At 37.7% G+C, this 26,695-nt stretch overlaps 1 protein-coding gene across 13 annotated transcripts in view; it reads left to right on the top strand.

Moving 5' to 3' along the window:
• LDB3 (LIM domain binding 3) overlaps positions 1–16,423 on the top strand; it is a 122,431-nt gene extending 106,008 nt beyond the window's left edge. For all 13 annotated transcript variants that reach the window (XM_062580298.1, XM_062580297.1, XM_062580296.1 and 10 more), the window contains 5 exons: positions 3,715–4,015; positions 5,286–5,466; positions 7,986–8,106; positions 9,556–9,671; positions 11,644–16,423. In XM_062580298.1, the coding sequence (XP_062436282.1) occupies positions 3,715–4,015; positions 5,286–5,466; positions 7,986–8,106; positions 9,556–9,671; positions 11,644–11,733 (809 nt within the window). In that variant the 3' untranslated portion in view covers positions 11,734–16,423. The remainder of the gene's footprint in view (positions 1–3,714; positions 4,016–5,285; positions 5,467–7,985; positions 8,107–9,555; positions 9,672–11,643) is intronic.
• Positions 16,424–26,695: the final 10,272 nt, after the last annotated feature.

The following is a 26,695-nucleotide window of genomic DNA, read 5'->3' as shown; positions in this document are numbered from 1 at the left end:
TTTCTTGTACCTGTAAGGAAAACTGTAAACTGAAATCTTCTCTCTTATGTGTCCTTCACATTTCATAACCTGTTCTTAAAAGACACAGATTTCTTTTCTGAACAGAGTCCACTAGGTGGCAGGAAGTACTTGTGTCTTCCTTTATCATACGCTATCCCAGATTAGAATAGTACTTCATATATTCCAAGCAACCTACATTCTAGTTTCATACTACAAAGCAACAAAATAGCTGAAGGCAAGAAAGGAGAGCTTTCCTTTTAAATCCTTAGGTCCAAATGGGAGTACTCGTGTATATACAAGTGCTCAAGTATGAAGGCCTGATCCAGCCATTTAGAAATCAGTGGAAAATTCCCACAGATCTCAACTTTTCACTGGATCCTAAACATTTTCAAGACTAAAATAACAGGTTATGGGCCTCCTTCTTATACCATAAACTCTTCTGAATAAGAATTGTGTTGTCTTACAAATGCATACAAGGACTGTGTCACATTATCCGGCTTCTCATCCACTATAAACTGGAACAGTACATGGCAAAAATTTGGGGTTTCAAGGATGAGGCTACTAAGAGTAAAGCAAGACAAATCCATTGTAATTATGAATTGCATTTGCTACTGGAAAATTATTATTAAGAGTAACAACTGTGTTCTACTAACAGACAAAAGAAAAGGGTGGGGGGGAACTGTGCAAAGAAGATGCAGGACTAAAGCACTGGAAACTGCACAAGTCTTTACTTTGCTATTTGGAAACCTGCCTTTTTTCTGGAGGGAAAACATCACTCCCTGAAGGGGAGAATTCCAAATCCTTTGGAAGCAAGGAGTCAGCCTTTTCCCATGGCTGTTAAGAGAGACCTCTTCTACGATGCTCTCAAGATAACAATAAAACCCATTCTTTCTCTTGTACTGTAGGAGAAGCAGAGGCCTGAGGGAAATAAGTTGGTAGAGGTTGGGTTACTGAATCATTTTAGGTATTTATTTTTCTACTCAGTGGAAGTAGATAGAAGGATGATGTTTTGAGACTCTGTCCTCTGATATACTGAATCTAGGCTTTGTTAGGAGCAGACAGCATCTTTTATCTGCTGTGTGTGTGCTGGAAGGTTCTGAAATACATAAACCTATAAGGTGAATTTGTATGGCAGTAGCTAGATGCTGCTGTAGTAGCTAGATTTAGTAGCTCAGATGAACTTAGGGATACAGCTGTAAGATGATAATACCCTCCTAATTAGCATAGCTAAAAATGTTAAAGTTAGTGAAATACTTTCAGTGCATTGCAATGATGCTATTTGAAATCAATAATAATACCAGTCTGTTTACTTTGGGAAAATGTTTTAATAAATCCAGCTTTTAAAGTTAAATGATAAAAGCTGAAAAGCTAGTTAACTACAGAGAACTCAGAGCAGTTGCAAACACCCAATATTTGTCATTTTCCAGTAATTCTCCTGGCATCTTCTTTCAGCAACTGGAAAAAATTTATCTTACTGCTTTCTTAACAGTGGCAAATAGAAAGGGAAGAGGAAATAGAAGGTGGAGAGAATGAAAGAGAAATACCCATCCCCAGAGATTATTCTACAAAGGAGTCTAGATTAGTCTGAACCCAAATTAATCGTGTGTTGTCTAAACTGATTAGAATAAACAAACTAGTAAAAAACAAAACAAAACACTGATACTATTTATGAGAATAAGGAAAAAAAATTAAAAACTTAGAGGTTGTAAGCTTGTAAGCTGAATTTACTGAAGACAGTCATAGGAAAAGACATCCTAAAAATTGTAGCTCAACTGTCCACAAGGACTGCACTGTCTCTTCGCTTATGATAGTCTGGATTTGAATATCTAACCATTTTATTAGGTGCTCTGTGGAATGCACTGCCATGCTTTGCAAGAACAAGAACTGGCTTTTGGGGAGGGAGAATCCCTTCAGAAAGCTGAGTGAGCTGAAAGTCACCTTATTTAATTACAGAGCCTCATAGGTGGGAGCCTTTTGAACTTGCCAATTAGAGATGAAATATTGCCTTCTAATTTTGACTGGCTTAATACCATAATACATAAATAGCAACAGCCGCAGGGTTTAAAGAGATTGGATATAGACTCTCTGTTCTGAAATCTTTAAGCATTGTTTACCATTCCCAAGTAAAAAAAGAAGCCTCAAGCTAAGGTGGGATATGGGATTATGAACCAGAAAATTTGTTGATGCTGTAGTATAAAAAAGTTTTATCAAAACGATTCGTTAGATTCTATTTTGAACTCACTAAAAAGAAGAAAATTAGAGGTCACTAGGGTGATCGCAGTAGATTTTTATATATATATATATATATATTTTTTTTTTTATATATATATATATAAATGAAATACATATTTATTTATATAATATGCAATTAAAGCATCTGTAATTCCCAATCATCAGTGTATGCTATTCTGCGTGGTAGGATGTGGGCTAAGGGAGGAGTGTTTAATACATCATCTCACCGCTTAGCTATCCTGAGAGGTCTGTGTTACAGTCTGAAACCTCTTTTTGGTTGAAACACCTTCCTACCTACAGTCCCCTTAAAATTTTAAATCCTATATTTGCCCATCATCTTGCTGGCTGAGTGATCTGCTGCAGAGAGTGTTTACCTGGACCATAGGAACCCTAAGTTCTCTTCCCACATATGCGTTGTCTCTCTCATTTGACCAAAATACTTCAACTCTTCAAGCTTCTGTTCCTCCAATTTTTCACTTGCAAAGGAAAAGCTGCTTTTTAGTGCTCCTGTCCTCAGCAAAGTGGGGTAGTTTCATAGCAGTAACTTTAATCTTACACAATGTTATATCTGTCATTTTGAAAAGAGAAAGGTAAGGCTTTTTGGTATGTACAGGCTCTAGCTTCTGCTTGTTTTTGTATGGTAAAGCTCTACCCAGGATTAGAACCTGGTGCATACAAACACAGAGACAGTCTCTTGCATTGAAGACTTTACGTGATGGTCAAAGGGAAGAAGAAAGGAAGTATAATTTTCTATTTTGTACATGGCAACTGAGGCAGAGATACTGCACTTGGCTCGAAGTTTTACCAGAGGTCTGTGGCAGAGCCAGTAACTGAACTAAGATCAGTCAAAACTGCAAGCCTGGCCTTCCTCTAAGTGCTGTTGGCTTTGTCTTGCTGGTCATGTGAGCTGAATTGGCTCCCTGAATATTGCTTCCAGTGCTCTTCATCTTTGTATTCCCTATGTGAACCTCTTGTACTTCAGAAACCTAGAAGTAAAACTTTATATAAACTAGATGATAGTAACATCTGTGGACAACCCTGCATTTTGGCCAACGTAATCAGGTCAAAATTTAAGCATAACTTTTTACTAAAATTATGGGAAATTTTGTATAGAACTTCACTATGTGATCTGGCATTTCTATTTTTAACCTATCCTAAACACATCAGATGGCATTTTTGAAATTATCACATCCATTCGTATTACAGAAAAGATGAGACAATATATGGTCTCCATATATTCCGTAAAAGTCAGAAGGCAATGATTTCCTTGATGTATGTGGATAAAATGTCAGATTGTGATGATATCATTGGATTCAGTCCAGAATTAATGAGTGATAATGGGACAGACCATAATTAAACGTCATCTCAAGCTGGTTTTTTTGCTTGTGTTGTAGAATACCCTTTGATAAGTGTTACTGTTTTGCCATCAGAAGAAAAAAAAACTAAAATACTTTCTGGTTTCTTTTGGGATGCTTAAAACAGCACCAGCACCAGTTCATTCCTACACCCCTGCCAATGCTGAGCCTGCAAGCCGCCCTCCGTGGGTAACAGATGACTCCTTTTCCCAGAAATATGCACCTGGAAAAACCACTACCACTGTCACCAAGAACATCCTACCACGGGGTGCTCCAGTACCATCTCCTGCCTCAACTTCCACTTACCCATCTCCAGTTTCAGCTTCTTCCCAGGCTCCTGCAATAGCCCGGGGAACAATTCAGAGGGCTGAGCGTTTTCCAGCCAGCAGCCGAACTCCTCTCTGTGGACACTGTAACAGCATAATTCGGTAAGGTCAGGAGGTTTTGAAGAGGGATGAAGCAAAAAAGAAGGTATTACAGAGAGACTGGTTATTGTACATTAATATACAGTTCCAGAGCCTAAGACTCAGTTAAATTACCCAGCAGAGATGTCTGTTGTCTGCTTCATTAATTTAACGTTTCCAGAGCTCATTTCATCATTGTGTGGTTCACTTTTTATCACTACGAAGTTATACGTGCTAATTCTTTCATGGATGCTGTGACAAATTGTTTTTTAAACAAGTTTCTGGTTCACAAGGTACCCCTTGAAGGAGGTACATAGAATTTCCGGGGGCGACTTGTGGAAAAGGGGGGATGGTAGCGAGAAAAGGAATGAGACTTTTTGAAACAGCAGCCAAATGTAATTGCTGCTTTTATGTCTGGAGAAGGATAATGCTTGCACTCTATTATCAGTGATTCATAGCATGCTTCTCCTTTCTCCTTTCCCAATTCATTCTGCTGGACTGGAGCCCATTGTTACTCTGTGGACTGCTAACCAACTTTAATCCACGTTTAGCAACTGCCTCGCTCGCTAGAAGGAGCTAGTTTGGTGGTGTGGATCTGCTGAGTATCCCCCTATTCCGAAACAGAAAGGCTCCAGTAATAAAAAAATAAAATTCTAATCGCGACATGTAATTACAGTCAAAAGTAAATCACCAAAAACAATTTAATGTGCCTTCTTATATAATCAACAGCAAGTTGCCATCTGATAGTCTGATGTATTTTCAGAATATGCAGCATGCAGTTCTGTCTCAGGTGCAAAGAAAGCAGGCGACTTCAGGAGCTATTGTGAAGTGTGGTGTATAAGTTTGGAAATTTGCCTACTTTCTCATATTTTCAAATAGTAGCTTTATTTTGTATATTGCAACTTCTAGGTCTTTTCCTGCAGTCTTATATTTATACACTTCTATATTTTCTGTGTCCTTTTTAAGAACTGTGTTAAATGTTTTGCAGCTGGTCACAAAGACCATTTGTCACCATGCAGATATGAAAACAAGTGATTATTTTTTTCAACGGTTTCTTTAAAAATCTAAGGTACACGTCTAAACAATAATGAAGCATTTTAACCAATGCAGTGTTTTAGTAATAATCTTGGAAAAGACCATTTCTATTCAAATTTCTGGATCTTACTTTAATATGCACCTTCATGATTCATCTGGAATGCTTGCTACACATTTGCAGTGTCTAGCAAAATGGGCTTGTAATCAGAGTTGTTTACCTTATTTGTATTACAAAAATACTGATCATGATTATTTGCAGGGGTCCTTTCCTGGTAGCCATGGGTCGCTCTTGGCACCCAGAAGAATTCAATTGTGCTTACTGCAAGACATCCTTGGCTGATGTGTGCTTTGTGGAAGAGCAGAATAGTGTATACTGTGAGCGCTGTTATGAGCAGTTCTTTGCACCAACCTGTGCAAGATGCCACACTAAGATCATGGGGGTAAGTAAAATGACTAGTGGAAACCTTTCTCTGGTCCACTGAGATTAGAAAAACTTTCGACTGTAAGTAGTGAGTAGAGATCTTCAAACTTTTCTCTTTTTTAAACAATAATTTCCAGCCTGTTGATTATTCCAGAATGAGAAATATACATTCTTTTATAATAATTTTAACACACTGAAATCTTGGATACCTCTAGGCTTTATTTAACTCATAGACAGAGCATGTAATCCAGTTACAGTCTCTCCGAGTGTAAAATAAATAACATTTTCCAGATAATTGTTCGATGTTATTTAACACAGATCGGTGTGTTTCTCTTATCTGTGTTTTCCTTGTAATAAGAGATTTGAACTGGGAATATCTTTTTAATAGAGATCTTAAATCTAAAGCTCTGTAGAGAAGTCAGTGATCTTGGGAAGAGACATATTCCTCTCACTGCACCTCACTATTGACTAGCAATACAGCTGTCCAGAGGAGTTCTGTTGACTTATTATAGTTAGAAAATAAAATATAGAATAAATACAAATCTTAATTCCAGAAGGATAAAATTAGATGCCACTTTTGTCTTAATATATTCATACTCAGATACAAGTAAATGGTGCTCTACATAGATGGTAATAAATAATATAATTTTAGCAGTGTATTTATGCATGCAGTTACTGTGACTATATGACATGATTCTTTTAAATGGGAAACCAAGGAGCATCACACTGGTTTTCACTACTTAGGCTTCACCTTCTGATATCTCTCTAAATGTGGATATCAGCAAAGTAGATGCTTTCCTCTGCAGTTGCTAATTAGGGATGGCAGCATCAGACATTTGTGGTGGAGCTCTGGCTCCAACCAAGTCCCTGTGTACTACATGTCAGTAGTACATTTTAAAACAGAGTACTGACTTATCTAATTAATGATGGCACAAATCAGTTCTCTGTTATGGATTTTCAGCAAGAAAATAGCAAAGATACCAGCAGCTGCCTCTCTCTCTCTCTCTCTCTTTTTTTTTTTTTTTTTTTCCCTTCTTAGCTCAGTGAGGTTCTTAAATTTACATACTGAATCAGAAGCAACATAAAATAGGATCCAGATCCTCAGCTGGTATAAATCATTGTCATTTTATTGAAATTGATAAAGCTAAACTAATTTACACCAGTTGAACATCTGGCCCTTTGAAATCTACACTATCCCACGTAGATACTCTGTCAAACATCCTCTTGAGCACCGGTCAGAATAACAAATTAGCAGGTAACCGTGCTCAGTATAGCAGCTTTGGGACTTACAGAACTTCAGTTTTGACAGGATAAGAATGAAGCAGCAATAGATTGCTCCACAGCATATAGAAGAAAGGAACTGATAAAATCCAGGTACTGTTCAAAGTAAATTTTATGTAGAAAGAATAAAAAGGAAGATTTTTCAGAACCCAGCTGTTGAATCTGCATTAGTTCAAGTGAACAAACAAAATTGGACAACTGAATCTGTGATTTCATGAATATTGTAAGCTGATATTCATGCCAAAAGAAGTTGTTACTCTCTCACTACTTCCAATACTGATACTTCTGTATCGCCTGTGCCATCCATTTCTTGGTCTGGGATAAACTTCTGTGTGGCCACATGCACACATGACTAAAAATCAATACGGGTTAAACTATCCTGGCAAAAATAAGCCAGTTCCTTGGTTTAGTCACATAAATACTTGTTTGGAAACAAGGAGATCCATACAGGGGAGAAGAAAGCAATTGGGCGTGGTGGGCATCTTAAGGACAGCCCATTTTTGCATCTGTGATTTATAGTGATGTTTACAGTGTTTGTGAAAACATAGGGTATGGGTCATCACGGGAATGTGTAAAAACTGCCACTTGTCCAGTATCAAGCTTTTCTTCAGTTGAAAGCATCAGTTGTGCAGTTTGTTTTGGTTTTTTTGAGATGAATGTATGTGCTATAGCCTAGGAACAGACCCACAGACTCATTTTCACTAATCATATGGATTAAAATCTAAGAACACAATTACTTTTTTTTTTATTTTCATACTAGTTTTTAAAGATTTCTTGTGAAAAGCTTAAAGAAATGAGCGCCTAATTTAAGTTGGTTTGAAAACACTGGACTTCAAAATCATTTATCCGCTGCATGCATTTCTTAGTGTTAGAGGGAAAACTACTCTTTAGAGTTTATTTAAATTTAATAAATCACACTCTTGCAGTGAAGAGTTCATACTAACAGTGTCAAAACAGAGGAGAAAAAAGCTGAATCTGTGTGGAATCTCTCCTGCAGTGATGACTGGGCATGTTGATACAGACAGCTGGCTGAACTATGTTGTTTCATTTTGGCAAATACATTGTTCTAGAAGGTTGGCAGTGCTATTTCCTTCTCCTTCCAAAGGACCCTAATTGCTGTCATATCTGTTGTTTTTGATGAGAGGAATATGCTGATACAAAATGGGAAGTTAAGGGCATCTGTGCCTTGTATTTGTTCCCCAGCAGGTAGATGCAGTGCATGCTATTTTGTGCTGGAGTCGTTTGCTTGCTTTGCAGGAGGTGATGCATGCCCTACGACAGACTTGGCACACAAGTTGCTTTGTCTGTGCTGCTTGTAAGAAGCCGTTTGGGAATAGCCTCTTTCACATGGAGGATGGAGAGCCTTACTGTGAGAAAGGTATGGCAAACTGGACCCTTCTGCTCAGGATTCGTGTGCTTTATGTTGTATGGAAGCAACCTAAGAACAAGGCAATTGCTGGGGGGGGGGGGGAGTAGTTACCTATCTAGCTTGGCTCTTGTCTCTACTATCAGCCTGTGCAAGTGCTTCCCACTGTATTTTCCTCAAATTTATAATATACAGGCAGAGCGAGTCTCCCTGCGCCCCAGAATGCCTTGCCTCATTTCTCTCCTTTACCTATTTATCCTTCACCTGTCTCCCTCCCATTTCCCTCCCCCCTCCCCGTCTCCCTTGCTTCCCTGATGGGCCCTGCTTGGATCCTCCTCACTAGAAATCTGCGTGTTACTGGGGCAAGGTGATCTTCTGTTAGGCTCCTGGTGGTGCTTCCATACAGTATGAGTGGGTTGCTACCCATATTCTCTCTTTTGTTATTTGAAATAAATGTTCTTCTCCTTCCCCCTAAAACCGACCTATATGTGAAAGGGTAGGGTAGCTCTGCTCAAATATGCAGCACATTTTCTGTTTTTTGAATGCTGGATCAAAAACACTGCTACTTGTAAGCTAAGAAAGGAAAAGGCCAGATTTCCCTACACTGTGGAAAGAGTAATATGATTTAATAAATGGAGCTGGCCATCCAAATGACATTTTTTGGAAGCAGGATAAGGGTAAAATGATAGTCCCTCTGTAAGCCTTGCCTTGTCCATCAGCTGTGCACCTGGCCTAGTTCTTTCTGGTGATGTCTTCCTTACTATGGCTGTGCAATCAGATTTGCTAAATCACAATAGCTCTTGCTAAAGAACCAAAAATACACAGCATGACTGACTTGGTACCTGCCCTTTAAAATTGGAGCTCTTGCCATAACCTCTAAATTACTTTCAGTAATTTCATATACCTTTTGAATTTCTGCTATTATTTTGTCTTGAAAAACAATTCCAAGCTGTATTAACCAGACAGTATTGGATTACTATAATATTCTCTCTTAATGCAGAAAAAGCATGATGTTTCAACTTTAAAAAAGAGAACATAACTTAAGTCTCCATGACTGGGTTTATGCTTCTACACCACCCTTAAGGTAACAGTCACTGGCCATTAGACTTTATTTTGTATGACCATATTCGTCCTTTGTAGCTTACACATACATTAAAGCTAACTTAAAACTACTGTGAGACACACAGCTTTAAATTTCCTGAATTCTGTGTGTTTGTTTTCTGTCCTTGTAATGACAACTGTAGTGCTGTACCAGTGTGGGGTTTTGCATTGAATTTGTATTTGAATAAGCAAAGAAAAGAGGCAGCTCTCAAATTTCCTTATGGGAGAGTTTCAGTGAATGCAGTAAGAATTCTGAGCAATGATAATCCAAAAAAGAACATATTCTAGAAACTTTGTTTCTCTTAGATGTAATGTGATTATATTAAAAGTGTTCTAAGTTTGCTTTTTGTTTTATTTTAGATTATATTGCTTTGTTCAGCACAAAATGCCATGGCTGTGATTTTCCTGTTGAAGCTGGAGATAAATTCATTGAAGCCCTTGGACACACTTGGCATGATACTTGCTTTATTTGTGCTGTAGGTTCTACAACTGAAAACTATCTTATTTCCTTATATTCTTATCATTAATTATGAAGCAACATTAGAAGAACTGGAAGGCAGAATGACTAACATACGCCCGAGGATGCAGAGGGATTTAATTTCATTTTTTACTTGTGGATGGAGTGGATAGTGTGTGGATAGGAGTTGTTTCTCTCTTCCTCTCTAAACCTTTGCTTGAATTATTAAATTTAACCATCATAAGTGAGTGCTTTTCAATATAACATACAGTTTTAGAGAGAGTCTGTATATACAAGAATAAGTAGCAGTATTTGTTGTTATTCTTTCCAGTGTTACTGAAAGAAGATATATCAGAATTTAAAATAATGCCATACTGGACAGTATAGCCATAATCTTGCTTACAAAGTTGCAAAGTTTGCATTTCCGTGCAGAATGCTTGTTGAGACTTGTAGAAATGAATCTGTTTAGATAGAATGAATAGTAATTAGCATAAATTCGGTCAAACTCATCAATCTGTGGTGTGTATACAGCTATATAGCCATATTCCTACACTGCACACAAGGTAGTAAGATCCATATGATAGTACTTTCCATATGGTCCTAATACAGCTGTGCTGCTCCCCAAGCTCTTATTCATATGATAATTAACAATATTTAAAATCTCTAATTAGGTAAAAATAGTATGTTGGCCACACCAGAAATGACAGTGACCATTTCAAACATTTGTTGAACTCCAACTGTAAAATTTAGGTTGAAAAGTAAAAGTATAGAAATACTTAAAATATCAAAAACTAAACTAAGTGGCTACCACTCTTTCGAGGACACAGAGAAGTGAGTGACACAATGCTGTCCTTACCTGAAAATTGAAGCATCTTTGGAGATGTAACACAGAAAGAAATAGCAAGGCAGCCAATTCCATGCACAAACTAACAGCTATTAGTCACTTGTAAAAGACTTTTTCTCTGAATGCTTCCTGATCTTTTTCACTTGTTCATTTAACTATTATAATTAGCAACCCAAATTTCTACAGAGGTGAGATCTTTGTTTTGTTAATGCAGTTCTCACAGCTGTGTTACAGCAGCTCACTTCAATTCTTTCAGTGAGATAAAAGTCAAAGGAAAATAAACACATGATTATTCATTTCTAATACGCTTATTCTCATATCCATTCACGTGGTTTTCCTTTCACTTGCAGTAGCACATTGCTGATGTTATCACTCACTGGTCTTGAGTCTGCTGTAAGCATCGAGTCAAAGTTTATTCTTGTATCTAGATTCTGATATGTTGACTTCCTTAAGAGGGTCTAACCAACTCTGACCTTGCAAGTGGTGGTATACTACTCAGTGTGGATATGGGTACAATTCCTGCACAGTTTAAGCTGATCTGAATCTGGGCTGCCCTGCCCTTGGCCATACATTCCCACCTGCTTTGTTGTGTCAACACTGGTGCTTTCACAGCCAGGCAAAGAACTCCACAGGTTGAAGAATAACCTGGTAAGAAAAAGTAATTCATTTTCAGCTTTCTGAATGAGTCATGCACAAACAGCAGTATCAGGGCAAAGGAGCGAGGGGAACTGAGTTCCCAGTGGTACCATGGCAGGGTGTTACTGCTGGGACCATGGCACCTAACCAGAGCTGCTGTAAAATCAGACATTTAGGGGACCAGAATGTAGACCTGTGTGCTGCTACCTCTTGACAGTCTACATAGGCACTGCTGGGACACACTGAAGCTGCCTTCTGGATTGTGCGGCAGAAGAATATAGAGTGGAGAGTTGATGCAAACCAGGGCCTAACCTCAACACAACTGAGAAAACTACTAGGGCATGCACTTTGATCCAGGAAGTCAGGCAATTCTGGATTTTGTTGTGTAGACCTAGCCAAAGAAATGTGTGGGCAGAAAAGAAATACAGTTGACATGGATAATCACATCCTTTTCTTTTTAATCTTCTTTTCTTTATCTTCTGATTCCTGATTGTATTTATGATTTTTCTAGGTATGCCATGTGAATTTGGAAGGCCAACCATTTTACTCCAAGAAGGATAAACCACTGTGCAAGAAGCATGCCCATGCCATCAACATCTAAAGGAGGAGCTGGAAGCCAGTTATGCTAGGGAAAAATTTATGACTAACTGGGCAATTATGAAATGGATAACTATGGCTAGTATTTCTCTGGGTAAAAGCTGGGAAGTTGACGCTTCTGAAGTTTAATTTTAACCTCTTTCATATATGCAGAACATGCTTTGGTATGGTTCATACAAAAAGCTGCTGAATTAACAATCAAAACAAATGAACCACTTCAAAAGAGATATAGTGCAACAGCCAGGGGAAAATATTGAAATTACCCAAAAACTATAATATAAAAGATAATACACAAATACAGTTTCAAATGAACTACCCAAAGTAGCTTTACTGCTTAGACCACACACTAGTGTTTAAGAATAGCTGGAAGAGTTCTTTTTGTAGTAAGTCATTTTTTTCTGTGACAAGAATGAGTAAGTGCCACATGTACAATAATCTGTAGAACCAAAGGCAATAGCTTTCAAAGGGAAATAAGTAATTAGGATTTCTTCACTGAAAAGTGAGGGCTATTCCGTTATGTTATGGTGCTACCTCATAGCATCAAACATTATTTAGATTCTTTCCAAACAAGAAGTATGCCTTGAATCCATATGCAGCTGAGAAGCTAAGGAGACAATGGGTAACTTAGTTTCAGAATAAAGTGCAAACAGAATTAACTCCATCCACGCCCCAGTAGGACTGAGAAAAGTATTTTGGGTTTACCTTGTCAGTGCACTTGGCTTGTATATGAACAGTAGATTACCTCACTTGCAAATCATAATGGAAAAGGGCAGCTGGCTTTCTCCAATGTGCTCTTAAATTGAATGGAACTTGGGTTGCTGTAAAGGAGCTATTTTTTAATTCAAACCTGATTCACCCTTCCTCTTGGGAAACCAAGTTCACAGAGTTGCTTAGGTGTCTAATTCCTATTTATTTCAATAAGAGATAGGAATCTACATCTTGAGTTTCGCATTAATGAACACTGAAGACACACCTCCATTGAGCACAGGCTGGAAGTGGGAGGTAGCTTGCAAAAGTTCCCTACTGTGTCTCCACATAGTTAGAAAAAGAGCATCTTCATTTTTGCTGTAGTAAATCAACACTGATGTAAAACTCACAGGGCAGCACAATACCACAGGTACGTGCTCTTTATTATTTTTATTAATGTAAATGCAACATATCCTGAATTGTGTTGCATGTGCCACTGTAAGACAGCAGCTAGGCTCTGACACATAGGCTAACCAGTCATCTCTCCTAATATTTTTAAAATTTCTGTTGTTCAAACAGTTACTTATAAAACATATTTTTGCAAAAGACAGCAGTATTTTTATTATTGATAACTTTTAAATATTGGTGACTTGTGTAACAGACAGCAGTCCTATTGAACAGAAAATAGTGTTAAAATGGAAAGTTTGATCACTAATCAGGTTTTATTAATTTAAGTGAGAACTGTGATTTTGTACTGACAGCTTACAGTTTAAAGTTATTACTTACTGGGCTTCAGCTACCCAAAGGTACATTCTGTGGTACCCATTCTGGTGCGATCTGCATCCTATTGTACCTTGTAGTTTTGAATAACAATGAGTGACTTAGCATTCTCTCTTCCCCTCTGTAATGTGTAATGCCCTTTTTAAGAAAGTCACCATGTCTTTTAGGGTTAAAAAGCTTGTGGGAGGAGAGGGAAGGAGGAAATAGAGGAAATCCGGGGATCTAATGTGTAAGTTAAACCTTATTTGCAGGCAGTTCATGTCTTGGAAAAAAATAACAAACTAAAGCTGCATGTGGCAGTTTTGACATGTGTGATCTGTATTTCTTCTGTAGGTACCTTACTTCTCACTGATGCTAGCAGTAATCTGACCTCAGTGCTAGAGAGTAGTTTTTTTAATGTATGAATTATTCTAAAAGAGTACACATTATGTACAAAGTCCTTTTTTTTTCTCTCTTTTCCCTATAGTAAACAAATTTTCTGTTTTCACTTAGTGCTGAGCTGGTGTAAATATGGTTCCATTGATTACATAATCCAAAGATCTGGCTCATAGTATTTTCCTTTAGAATAAAGTATGATCGTGGAAACTGAATCATTTTTCATTCAGATTTGACTGCATTAAGTAGCTTTTTGTAAGAATGAGGTAATTTTGTATTTCCTTTTGTTTCTGAATATCACTCAACAAAAGATGGAGTTTATTATTCTCTATCACTTAGAGATAGAATAAGTTACAGCATGTTATTATGTACTAAGCCTGTACTGAAGATGCTCTTTTAGGCAGTTTCTGTGTTACCTACTGACTGGGGCTAGTTTCTTCCCACATGCCAACATCACAGGTTCTCAAAACAGGAGTCAGGCTCCTTTAGGAGAATATGAAATGCCAGGGTGTGTGATGCCTCAGGAGACTTTCATCAGATCTTCTGCCTCTAATCTGTGTGTGTGTGTGTCTGTGTGTCTGTGTCCAGCTCTCCCTCTCCACCTTCCCCTCTGCGAAGTCCCTGAAAGTTTGCTCTTCACTGAGCAAATCACTTTGAGGAGATGGTCAGAGAAGGCAGCAGTAGGGCTGGGGCTGCCTCTGTTCCCCATTTGCCCCCTCCCTGTTACCCTGCAGTTGTAAGATGGGGCATGAGCAGGAAGGGGTGCCAGCAAGAACTGAGGGGGCTGCTCTTCCTCCTCCTGAGATAGCCCAGGACTGAGCCCAGGCTGAGGTGGCACAGGTCAGGCTGTGAGGAGTTGAAGTGGACAGGAGTAGGCATGGGGGGGGTCCTTCAGGGGTCCTGTGTCGGCAGGGGAAGCCGGGGCTAGCTGCGAGTGGGAAGAGGACTGTGGCTGGCAGCCAGAAGGCAAGGCTCTGAGGCCTCTGGTTGAGTACAGAAAGCTGAGGCTTTGAAAAGGCCGGGGGAAGCCCTTACTAAAGCTGGGGTTGGGGGGTGGAACCTAGCCCGTACCAAAGCTGGTAAGGCCAGTTTCACTAACTCTTGAGATGTTAGATACTGAAGGGGAGAGGGGAATAGCCAGGATGACTTACTGCATTCAGAGAAGGGGCTTGGAACAAGAAATTGGGGTGCAAGGAGCTCACGGTAGACCAGAGATAGAGTATGGATGGGTATATATGGGATGAGCAAGGACCTAATCCAGCATGTTTAAAGCCAGTATGGCAGAGGGGCGAATGGAATAGGCCTAGGCATAGCTGAAGTAGCTGGCAGAGTGGCAACCATGAAAATGCAGCAGCACGGACTTTAGGAGCCTTGCTAACTTGTGAGGGTCCTGAAAATTTCCTTAGACAGCTAACCTGCGCTGTAATGCATGCCTTGCATTACAGCTGATGTCTCAGCCAGTGAGACTGAAACTAGTTTACATATCACTATATGAGGTATAGTGATATTTCTGAATGAAGAACAGAGATACCCTGAGGAATATCATGTAATAATTTTCTGTTTTGACTTGTGCTGCTTCATAATGTGGTCCGCAAATTGGACTCGCCCTTGATATCTATATTAAGATATATTTTTTGCACATACCTGAACCAGAAATTTATGAATAATAATGTAGTATTTTAACTCTCGTATAGGTTGGATACCACATAACTGCTGATACTCTTCTGCCAGCTGTCCTGTGTGTGATATGAGGGGGGTGAAGATACACACATACAGAATATAAAATAAGGCCCTTGTTTCAGCTATCACTGAACATATAAATGGTGTTCAAAAATATTGTTTGCAAGATGAATAATGTGTGCTTGTTTATGTTTTATGTCTTGTAATAGATGCCTGGATTAAGTCATAAGTTCATCTAAATATTTTTTTCATTATAATTCACGTGGGGCTTTACATAATAAAACAAAGATACTGCACCTCTGAATGATCAAATAAAAGGACCTGATTTAAAAAGTGATCAATATCTTTTCAGTCAAAGGCTTCGAAAGTCATCTTAATGCTTTTTTTCTGTTCTTTGGTATTTTTGATTTTTTTTCCCCCAGAACAAGGTGGATTAAACATCTCCAAAGATGACTTTGCTTTTATTATTTAAAAAACCAACTGCTCTGACTACTCTCAGAAATTAGTTTTTGGTATATTGGATTCACTCATTGCACATTTCTAAAATCAATTCAAAATAAGGAAAAATACTTTATTTTGGTCCTTCACTGGTCAGTAACTTGGGTGAAATGTTTTGTTATAATTATTTGTATTTATATTTAATAAAGTGAATGTCACAGCACTAAACATACCTACTAGTGTCTAATGCTGGGCACGCTAATGTTTATTTGCAATACTTGTTTCCTGGTAGCAAATACTAATTTGTTTAGTATTTATAAACATCAGAATTTGAAACTGAGTGATTTGTTGCCTGCAGTGATCATAATAGAAGTCTAGGTTTTAAAATAATTGAAATGTTGACTTGATACCACAAGTGCCCTTGTTTTTAGATACATATATATATATAATTTTCTAAGTTCCTAGTTACTTCAGAAACAGAGTGTTGTGTGGTTTATGAGGTGTGAGTAACTGTACCTTGCATGGGTTATCTATGCCAACATGAATAAAACAGTCTAGTTATAAAAGGAATATGCAAATACATTTAGAATTTTATGATTTGGGCATATTTATTAATATGGCATGTGAACAGCTGACAGACTTCAGCCATGTAGTACTGATAAGAAAGCATACACAAGCTTGTATTCTCTATTTCAGACCTTAAAAGACAATAAAAAGCACTGGTTTCAACTTTTCTTCATTGTATATCAATCTTGAATGTTTTATTAACCATTATTATGCTGTTTTAAACACGTGTTAGTACACTTAAAAGATGTACTAATACTACAGGTTGTAACTTAACAAGACTTGTAAATTCAGATGTTATTGTGTCAACAAATATTGCTTAAAGTAACTTTGTAAGGAAAGGGTAAATTCTATCCTGGGTTACATGGATGCATCTGAGAACAAAGTTCGATTGCTTAAGTTATGTGGGTGTTCTTCTGTTTCTTAGCAGAAGTCACTTTAAAAAATACACAAAAAGTTCTAAACGTTCTCACTGAACACTAGTGCCAAGAAATACTTCCAAAGGAAAGTAAATCTTCACATAACAGTATAGGTTATTAAAACAACCATTTTGTACATTCCTAATCCACACTCCCTCAGGAATGCAGTTATTTTTAAAGATACAGCTAATGATACTAAACCTAAGAAGTTAGTAAACAGACAGATTCGTCTTTAGATGGCATTACAAAGTACAGCAACAGGAAGTGCAATGTTGTGCACTTTGATTTTATTTTACAGCCCAGTTTCTGTTTACAGTGTGCATATGGAAAAACACAAATCAAAAGAATAAGCAGAACATACACAATTTGTTGTCAGCTCTGATTTTCTGTTTTTATATTGCCTGTTCTTGCCTTTAACTATTGCAGTGCTTCCTAAACTGTGCCCCCTGATCTCTGGTGTTAGTTTAGCTGTTAGAAAGGGAAGCAGTAGTCACAAGTAGTGCGCTGTGCCAGTTAAACAGGGTGCGGGAAATGAATAGCGAAGTTTGCTAGGGAGCGACATGATGCAAAATAGCTTGGCAAGTGCTGTGTTAAAAGATTCAGAATAGAAGAGAGTATGATTTGCTCTAAAGAAAATCAGTGATTTCAAAACTATAGGTTTGGGCCTGGTTCCTTCCCCCCCCCCCGAATCTTAAATTCAGTCAGTTTTTGTTGATTAAGAGAGAAAGGAATGTGTGAATAAGATTGCTGACACCATTACTGGGTACACAATGAAATACTTTGTTCTCCTGCCCAAATCAGAGAGTTATGGATGAGATTCAGATTATATTCAGGCATAAATTCTGTGTTGTATGCTTATAAAACCTGCCCTTAATGTTTAAAAATAACAGTCTCTTCTCCTCTTAGGAAGATTATAGCAAGAGAAGATGGTGACAAATGGGCTGTATTGTACAAGCATATCAATAAGTTGAGAATGAATCCAATGTGGCTTTTTATTATTCAAAATAGAAGAAAAATTGGAGATACAATTTCAAAGTTGCAGGGAAACATGATATAGCAGTGGACATTAGCTTTTCCCACTTTAGCAGGAGCTCTCTGCTCTTGGGTGCTAAAGGTGCAAGAAATGAGGTTCTGTCACACTGGCAGATTGCTACTGATCTTGTCATGCTCTGCATATCCCTCCAGCCAGCCTGCCTCACCCCACCAGCATAACTCAGTAGGGAGGGAGGCACCATCTCAACAACTGCGGCTGACCCACTTGTACCTTCTGCCTGTGCAAGGCACAGCTCCTCCACAGTTCCTGCTGGCCTTCAAATGCAGGCTTGGAGTGATATTTTTCTGTTCTGTGTAAAAAAGTATAGTATACCTCTGTATGCCTCTGCATTTTGGGCATTGACTGAATGTCCAATGGCATGCAAAGATTGAGGCCCACAGCATATGTATTTTAAGCCTGGAGTTACAGAATACAGCACAAGCCCATCCTGTGTCGATGTGAAATTCCAACAGGAGGATTTAATCTGGAAATGATAAACCACCCTGGAAAAAAAAGGGTGCTTCTCAGCCTTCTATGAATTACATGAGCCCCCAAAAACTGGCGCCTTTGTGAATTAGGGATGTTTCTATGAAATCAGGGACCAAAGAAGTATGCAATAGATCCCTGTTCCCTTGGAGTCTTCCATGTACTTATCAGTCACTATTGTGCTGAAATGCCCATTAATTTATGTAGTAGCTATGACCAATATTAACTTCAGAGTCCTCATGTCTGAATCATTAGACTGTCCCGGGTAATAAGGACAAGCAGAATGAAACTCCTTCATGAGCAGCTAAACTTTTGAACAAAACATGTTTTTCCTTTGAAAGTTTCCAGATTTTAGCTGTTAGGGAATAATCAAATATGCATTAAAAGTATCATTGATAGTTCTTCCTCTACCAAAAAAAAAAAAAAGTATTTTAAAAAATTACTTTTAAAATTCAGATTATTGTAATTAATGATAAAGATGTTATGGAAATACTTTTGCTTCCACTTAATTTTAGTATGTGCAGTATTGCTGGAGAAGTTGAGGGTTTTCTGAAACTGAACTGGTGATCTTTCTTTAAATTTGGTGAAATAGATTAAAAAAAAAAAAAGAAGAAGAAGAAGCTTTGAATTGAACAAAGGTGACAGTCCTTCGAAGAAGGCATATGGGATGAACGCTCCTCGCTACAAGAAGGCTAGGAAACTTGTTCTGTTGGAATGTTTTATTCTTACAGTGTATTAAAGGGAGGCTCTGGATTTTTAGGAAGCTAATAAATGGCTATATCCATAGTCTTAAATAATCTTATTTCAGAAGAAAAGAGAGAATGAGTTACAGGATTTTAATTATTCTAAGATTTAATCATATGTAGATTAGAAAATAATGTTGGGATCAAGATTTATCATGGTTTAAAGAAAAAGATAGGCAAGCATGCATATAGATATGTATGGAATATATATGTGGATTGAAACAGGAAATTATACTCGGAATTGAGGTTTGATTCCCTTTAAGTGGATGCAGCTTATACCTGCAGTATTTGAGCCTAAACTGCTGAAGTCATATAGTGCATTTGCTAGGCATAGCATAATATTATATAAAACTGAATGCATGCAGAGACTTTGTTATTAGTTAGATATAAAAAAATGTTGATATATATAGACTTTTGATACCATAGGAGCAGTGAGAACAGAAAGAAAGGCACACTTTCAAAAATTTGGCTCCATATAAAAAATTTGACTTCAGGAAGAAAATAAGGTTTTGTCCATTATAAACACAAGCCAAATATATTATTTTGTAACCAAAGTACTTCACTTTGCAAGGCAGTATTTTATTTAGGCTGTAAACTTCGTCAAAGAATAGGAGGCTCAGTCTGGAAGAATTTATTCAGGGGAAATTCCTGCTGTTTTCAAAGGAAATTTGTAATGGATGAGCCTTGCAGTATCAAGCTCATAAAAAAAGCAGTGTCATCATCTAGGAAGCTGATCTTGGGGGTGGAAATCAGAATTTCTTCTATAATTTTAATCTCAGTTCAGCCTTCACTGCTTAGCTTTAAATAGCTTAATTTTGTTATGCCTATATTCCCATTTGTAAAATGGGAATACTACAATTTACCTTCCAAGCTAATAAAAAGTTTAATAACTGAATAATTGAAAGTATTTCTTTTAAAGTCTATTTAACAATGAGAGCCTTTATTTGAAAGAGAAGCACTAGTATACTACAGAGGTATAAATGCTACACTAGAACATACAAAAGAGGATTTTCAGAATAAGATTTTGTTCTGAATAAAAACATGAGTTATTCTTAAAAGGATCTGGAATTTCATAACAGATTAAAACTTGCATTTAATTTTAAGTGCTGCACTGATTCTGAGGACATTATAAATCTGTCTATGATTTCTGCACATGTAGAAGCCTGATCACAGTTTCTGTTCTTACACGTGATTGCAAGCTGTATAATAATGTATGGTAAAGAGCAAAATTATGTCCATGCAGCTAATCTGTGTACCTAGTCTATACCCTGGAAATGTCTATTACTGAGGATATACAACATACCTGACACTGACTGGAATTTTCTGCTTTACTGCATGAATGCCACACAGCACCTATGCTACATTGCACTTACTTCTGGCCAAAAAATTCTTGGCAGAAACGTGATAGTACTGGCCAGAGAAGTTTAGGTTCTAGCTACCACGTCAAATTTAGCATAGCTGAATCGAAACTGTGTTGTGATAGAGTAACAACAGGGCATAGTCAACCTCTGAGTCTGTTTTTCCAGTGCCCGCTGCTGCAGCAAAAGGAAGATGGGTGATAGTTTTCTGCCTTTTGTGTTATGTAGACCAGTTTCTGAAATGGAAGCTTTTCTGAGTTGGCTTTGTTCTGCTACTTTGTCATGACACCAACTAGACTGAATTCAAACATGCAAAGTTTTTAGTTCATCTGGCAGATCTAATTTGTGCATATGTGAAAGGGCTCCGCATTTACTCTGTATCACTTAGCTTTGTGTCACACATCTTATAATGGATTGGAAACATTATGATCATGTAATTACACCTGCACACATCACCATGGATTTTTAGGTTAGGAGGAGCATCCTGCATGACTGAATTCTTAGTAGCAAATACTAAATACATTATGTATCTTTCATAGACTTACATGCCTGGTGGCTTTTGCTCCCACTAAAAAGTTAATGCATAACAGAGAGGTGTCGAGCTGTTACTACTCTGTTCTAACGCTGAGTAATAATCCTCTTCTCCCTCTAGCTTAGGAACTTTACTAGCACAGAAAGGTATGAATTTCATCTCTGTGTACCAGCCTCGGAGAATCTGGCCACAAACATTTAAGCTCATTTTACTCATGCCCCTAAAGAACAGTGACAAAACTTGCCACTTGCTCTCATTTTACAACGTAAAAAAGAAATATTAATAGAACAATCTTTAAACCAAAGGATAGTTAAGTAAGTATTTCTTTTAGATTTTTCACTATTAAACTCCAACTACTTAAAAGTGAACAACTGCTCTCAAAGACAGCATGTGTAAAAACAGTAAAATGAAATACAGGAGGGTGAAGATGCAAAGAGAAAGTAGCTTGTAGCATAACATTTACCACTCAGTTTAGCCTTCCTTTATTCATCACAGGATAATTCATTGTAAATGAATTAATGGTGAAAGGTTCAGTAATAGGCCGTGCTACGGAAATAGGAACAGTGTATCAGGATATCCTTTTTCCGCACCAGAGTACCAATACTTTCAATTTTATATACAACGGAAGTAATTAATTGTAACAGAAAGAAGCACAGCTGTGTTTCCTGATGGTCACACATGCAACTCTACTATTGTTTAACATTTTGAGTATGTACACTGAAGACTGTTCAACTGCATTGAACATTTTATATTTGGGGGATTTAATTTCCATTAGTAACTTTTGAATTTGTAGCGGAATTTTAATATGCTATTATCTTAGATTCAATCCTGCATCTCTAATGAGACCAATTTTTGCTCATGTCAGTGGGAGTTTAAACTGAATTACATACAGCTGCCAAAACCAGAGAGTTGCAGACACTGGATGTCTCTGTTTAAAAGCAAAGGAAGTTACAGGCTATTTGTCAGGATTTGCTTTTAGTTGCATGTGTTTTTATAACTTGCTCAAATTCCAATATATATGCAAGTATCCTCAAGACCAAGGGGAAAAAAGCTGTATTTCTATGCCTTTAGCTTCATTATGTGTTTTCAGATATACTAGCTTATTGCTGTGACTAAAATACAAGCATGATCTCCTTCTTTTTTATTAATTTAATAGACCTGGATTATTTTGTTTGTGCTAACGTAGGAAAAAAAAAGAGGAGAGTCAGAGTATTTAACTGCATTTGTTCATACTTAACAGTGATGCATTTGTGGTTAAGGATGCATTTGCAATGAGAAAAGAATTAAGGGTTTGATTAATTAAATACTGTTTGGTTCAGGATTCAGATCTGTTTCTTTCTAACAAGCTTAGAATAACATTACATTTTCAGTCTTGTAAATGTCTATCTTTGGAAATCTCTACTTTACCCACCATAGCTGCTAGCAAAACATCTACCTGAAGCCCAGTCTGCTGAGGATACAGCTGTCAAGACAGACCATTCGATGTTGAAAATAGTCCTGCTTGTTTAGCAGTAGGACTAAAAACCATTTCCTGTTTTCAGCATTGGTTCAGCTTCTGTTGCTGAAAAGGATGGTGATCAAGGAGTGAATTTTTTGGTATAGAGGCTTGAAGGGGTTGAAGACCTCAGCATCAGTAAATGAAATGTTGATATGATGTGGTTTTGGATCCAAAAATTACTCAAATATGGTCAGAGAAAGGTAATAATTAAAACTTCCTTGTTGATCTTCTGCACTGCAGAATGATAGTTAATTAGGAACATCAAATTTTAAATCAGTACTAGAGTCTAAATACTTAATCTTCTCAGAGCAAATGAAGACTTCATGGTTTTTATTTACGTGCCTCTAGGGAAGAACATACTACTAATTCTGTAAACTTCAAACAAATTGATGTGAAAGAAGCACCCAGGTAAAATCTCTGTCCATAATATTTTCTTTTTTTCTGGGTAAGACTTAATGTTTTTACTAACCAACATTAGATTTAAAAAAATCATTTGAAGTGCTTTTTGCATTTTTAATGCTTTTGGGGGGTTTGTTATGGTTTGGTGAAAAGGCTGGAAAATACTTTTTGTACATAGAAGTCCACAAAACCAGAAACAAACAGCTCAGCTAGGCACAGAAAGAAGAAACATGGAAAACAACAGGAAAATCGGTTCTTGACTGGCAAAATGTGTTCTAGAGTACTTGTGAAATCATGGAAAGTGTTCCCATCGCTACAGTACTTTGCAAGATACAATTGAGTTCCCTACCACACAGCTCAGTAAGGATTCAGCTCCCATCCTGCACCAGCTGCCTAACGTAATGACAGATGAAGCCATTATGTCCTTCTTCCTCACTGTTTGCCTGAACAAGAGTAAGAATCTGTCTGCAGAAACCATGAAGTAACCTCAAAATGCACCAACTATTTAAACTGTGGGAAGTTTCCTGTTTCCTCCTGCCTGTTCTGCACATTGAGCTGTTATTCTGTGGAATCTCACATGCTGTTCTCCACTTCTGTACCATGCTCAGTTCCACCTTGCACTTTTCAGACTGAAAATAGGCCAGAGTTCACGACACTGATGAATACTTTTGCCTTTTTGCTATCAATGCTTCAATATTAGAAATTTTTAAAAAACACCTTTCATCACAGATTTGAGACTGGCTTATTGAATTAATTATGCTTACATTTAAAATACTTAATAAAATCCATGACTTTTCTAAGTAACAGACAGCTGAATGGATTTATAATCAAAAGAATGTGCTTTCAAGTAAAATTCTGAAAAAAAAGACAAAGCCAAATTCACGTCATTTTAAGAGAAAAAATTATGTCCCTGGCTGAAGGGTAATATTCTTTTAATATGTAACATAGAAAATTTATTTTGGTAACAGTAACAGAAAAGTACTCATTTAATTGCAAACAGTTTTCAAAAATATATTTGGCTTACACACTGTACTGTGGATTTTAGACATATGAATTCCAGAGACTGAAACAAAGAAGGATATACAAAGATAAAGTCCTGTCACATGGATGACCTTCTCCTATATATACTTCTTTGTTCTTAAAGAGCTTTTGATATTTAAGACTTGCAGTTCCCAAGTGATTCCAAGACCTAATAAGAAATTCCTAGAGAGGAAATGACAAAGAAAGCAGCTGGAAGACTATCCAATTCATGACTTATTTAATTTATTTTTAATATAGCTCTCTTCATCATTACAGTCAGTCTTGAACTGCTCCTTCTATATTACACACAAGGCTTCCACATCCCATCCTGGACAAGTGTTGAATGAACATATGTTTATTTTCAGACTTTACTTCAGTGTCTTTGAGTGTTTCTCTATTAACAAAATAAGTACCTCATGTTACCATGAGTTTTTCCAGATTTATAAAATCTTGACCAGGTGAGTTGTCTGTTACTGATAACTAGTTCACTGGAACTGTGTGTGTCTTTCTGGCCACCTATCACCTAAAGTATTCATCTTCTAGTTTAAATAGATATATCTATCTATACTGCAAGGTAAATAAAATAATGTAAAATAAAATAAATCAGGTTTGATTCTTCACGTTTTACTTGACAAAAATCTTAGGTTAAATTTCCACACTTCATTAGGGGGTGTATAATTGGGTTCTTCAAGTGGTATATAAAGAAAAATACTTCCATCACCAGGTCCAACATCTCACACATTAGAGCTACTCAGCAATCCCCCTCTCACCCACATACACCACTATGATCGTAAAGCAGGAATTTTATTCTGTTCATATTATTTTTGTACTTCTGTTGTAAATTATGTTTCAAAAAATATAGTTTACACCTGTATGAATTTGAAACTATATTCTAAGTATTGCACTGATTTGAAACATACTAGTTCTTTCCATCTGATAGTTTGTCAGACATCCATCACAAACTTGTGACCCAAATACCTTTTAAGGTTGGCAATGGCAATGCAAATTTCATTTGCAGTAACACTATTTCTGACCTGACCGTTACTTTAGTGCACAAGTGCCATAAAAAGTACTAGTTGAGAAGGCAGTTTCTGTGATTTACTAACTTACTCATCAAGAACTGGATAAAAACAGTTGATCCATTTCACACGAGGAATCAGACAAATTTCAAGGTTAGTGGCTTTTGCTAAATTCAGGCGTATCAGATTTAAGTCAATACCAACCATCTGAGAAGCACAGGATTGTATTACTACATAAATTATTATTTAAAGAGATGTTAGCTCTAGCAGTTTTAGTTCTGGTTGGAAGCTCACATGCATGTTGCATTCTTCTTCCATATTGAGTGTCTATTCTGTTGCTATAATCTGATAGCAGACAGAGTGGAGGAACAGCAGACTCATATTTTCCTTGGAAATTATAAACATAAGTATACAAGTTCTGTATTGCTTGGCATGAAAGCTGTGATTTTGTCTTTCTTGCAGGCTGTCCTTGTTTTGCGCGCTGACCAATTTTTCTGGATGAGGGTCATCGGAAATTTTTTTTCTAAAAGTCTAGTAAGACAAGACCTGTATTTTTAAATGCCTGTCACTGTAGTATCTGGCCACCTACACTTACTAGGTGTGCTTTTAACTGCCTATATTTTAAAGGAGGTTGCAAAGTTGATAATTAAACTTCCTCTCTTTTTTTTGTTATATGGGATAGTATGCAAGCTAACCACTTGCCTAATAATCTATGGGTCTAATTCCTATGAACTTTCTTGCAGAGCCAATGCTCTCATCTTGCATCCTGAGATGGTAACTCTAAAGTGCAGTGCATAAACTTACAAATCCTACCTGGCATCAGTACTCAAAAATGGAGCTAGACTGGAGAGGACAATGCAATGAGTAAGCCAATGTTTTCCCCAATATATGTACATGTGGCTATTTTCTATCGATAAGCGGGATTGCTTCTCAATTGGTTACTCTCTAGAAAAGGTTTATGTGGGCAGACATCTTGCCAGTAGGAATTGTTGATGTGTCCTAAAGCCCTAAGGGTTATTTTGGTCTACTGCAATGGGAAACTGAGTAGGTTTGTTATGAGCCCTATGATCTTAGTTTTCCCTTACAGTTGGCTTTGTGTGTAAAGTTCTTGATGCAGAGGGACCAATGTGCTATTAAAGGTAAGACCATGTCAACAACACAATTGCTTTTTTTTTTTTTTTTTTTTTTTTTTGAGTAAAGGATTGAAAAGAGTAGCCTAGGTGGGAACTGTGCAGTCTCCTTGTCATATGGCATACCATCATCAAAGCACCTTCTGTGTAGCTTTTAGGAGACATCACTTGAAGACAGACAGTCAGACAAATTATTACTTTGCTAATCTGCCCTAATGACAAGGAGCTTGGAAAGCCAATGCATATCATGGCCTTTAGCAGACTTGTCAGTGAGCAAAGCAGATCCCTGCAGAAGTTATAATGTATCCCAATCTAACTAACTGGGCTAATATATTTAGAGATGCAGGAAGGGGGAAAAGCAAATAATTCTGTCCATTGCAGTGGCAATCTGTCCCCCTCCTGGCACTGGAATGCCAACCTTTCTGGACTGTAAATGTTATTTCCATATAACAAAAAGGCCTGCTCAGGGCCCTCATTTTTCCCCTATAGTGGGTCCACAATTGCCTCCCCACTGCCCAGCCCAGCTCACACAGTGATCCCTTTAATTCGCATCAAGCAGAGCTGTTAAAATAATCCTCCACACCACCCACTCTGCGAATCCTGGCGCCAGCTCCTTGACCAAGCTTTCCAGCCCAACGGCCATGCTCCTCTCACCCTGTCTTGATCCAGCTCTGCCTCCACGACGCCTACTTGGCCGCTCTTCACCCTCACACCTTCCTGGCGCTTCCCGGAGGAGCTCCGGCGCCGGACACCGCCTTCTCCACGCTGCCTGAGCCGCGGCGCTGCTGGAAGCGGCGAGCGGCCG

This window comes from Rhea pennata, chromosome 7, assembly GCF_028389875.1.
Source record: "Rhea pennata isolate bPtePen1 chromosome 7, bPtePen1.pri, whole genome shotgun sequence".
NCBI lineage: Eukaryota > Metazoa > Chordata > Aves > Rheiformes > Rheidae > Rhea > Rhea pennata.
The sequence above is the reverse complement of the archived record's forward strand: the minus strand, read 5'-3'. Positions and strand labels throughout refer to the sequence as shown.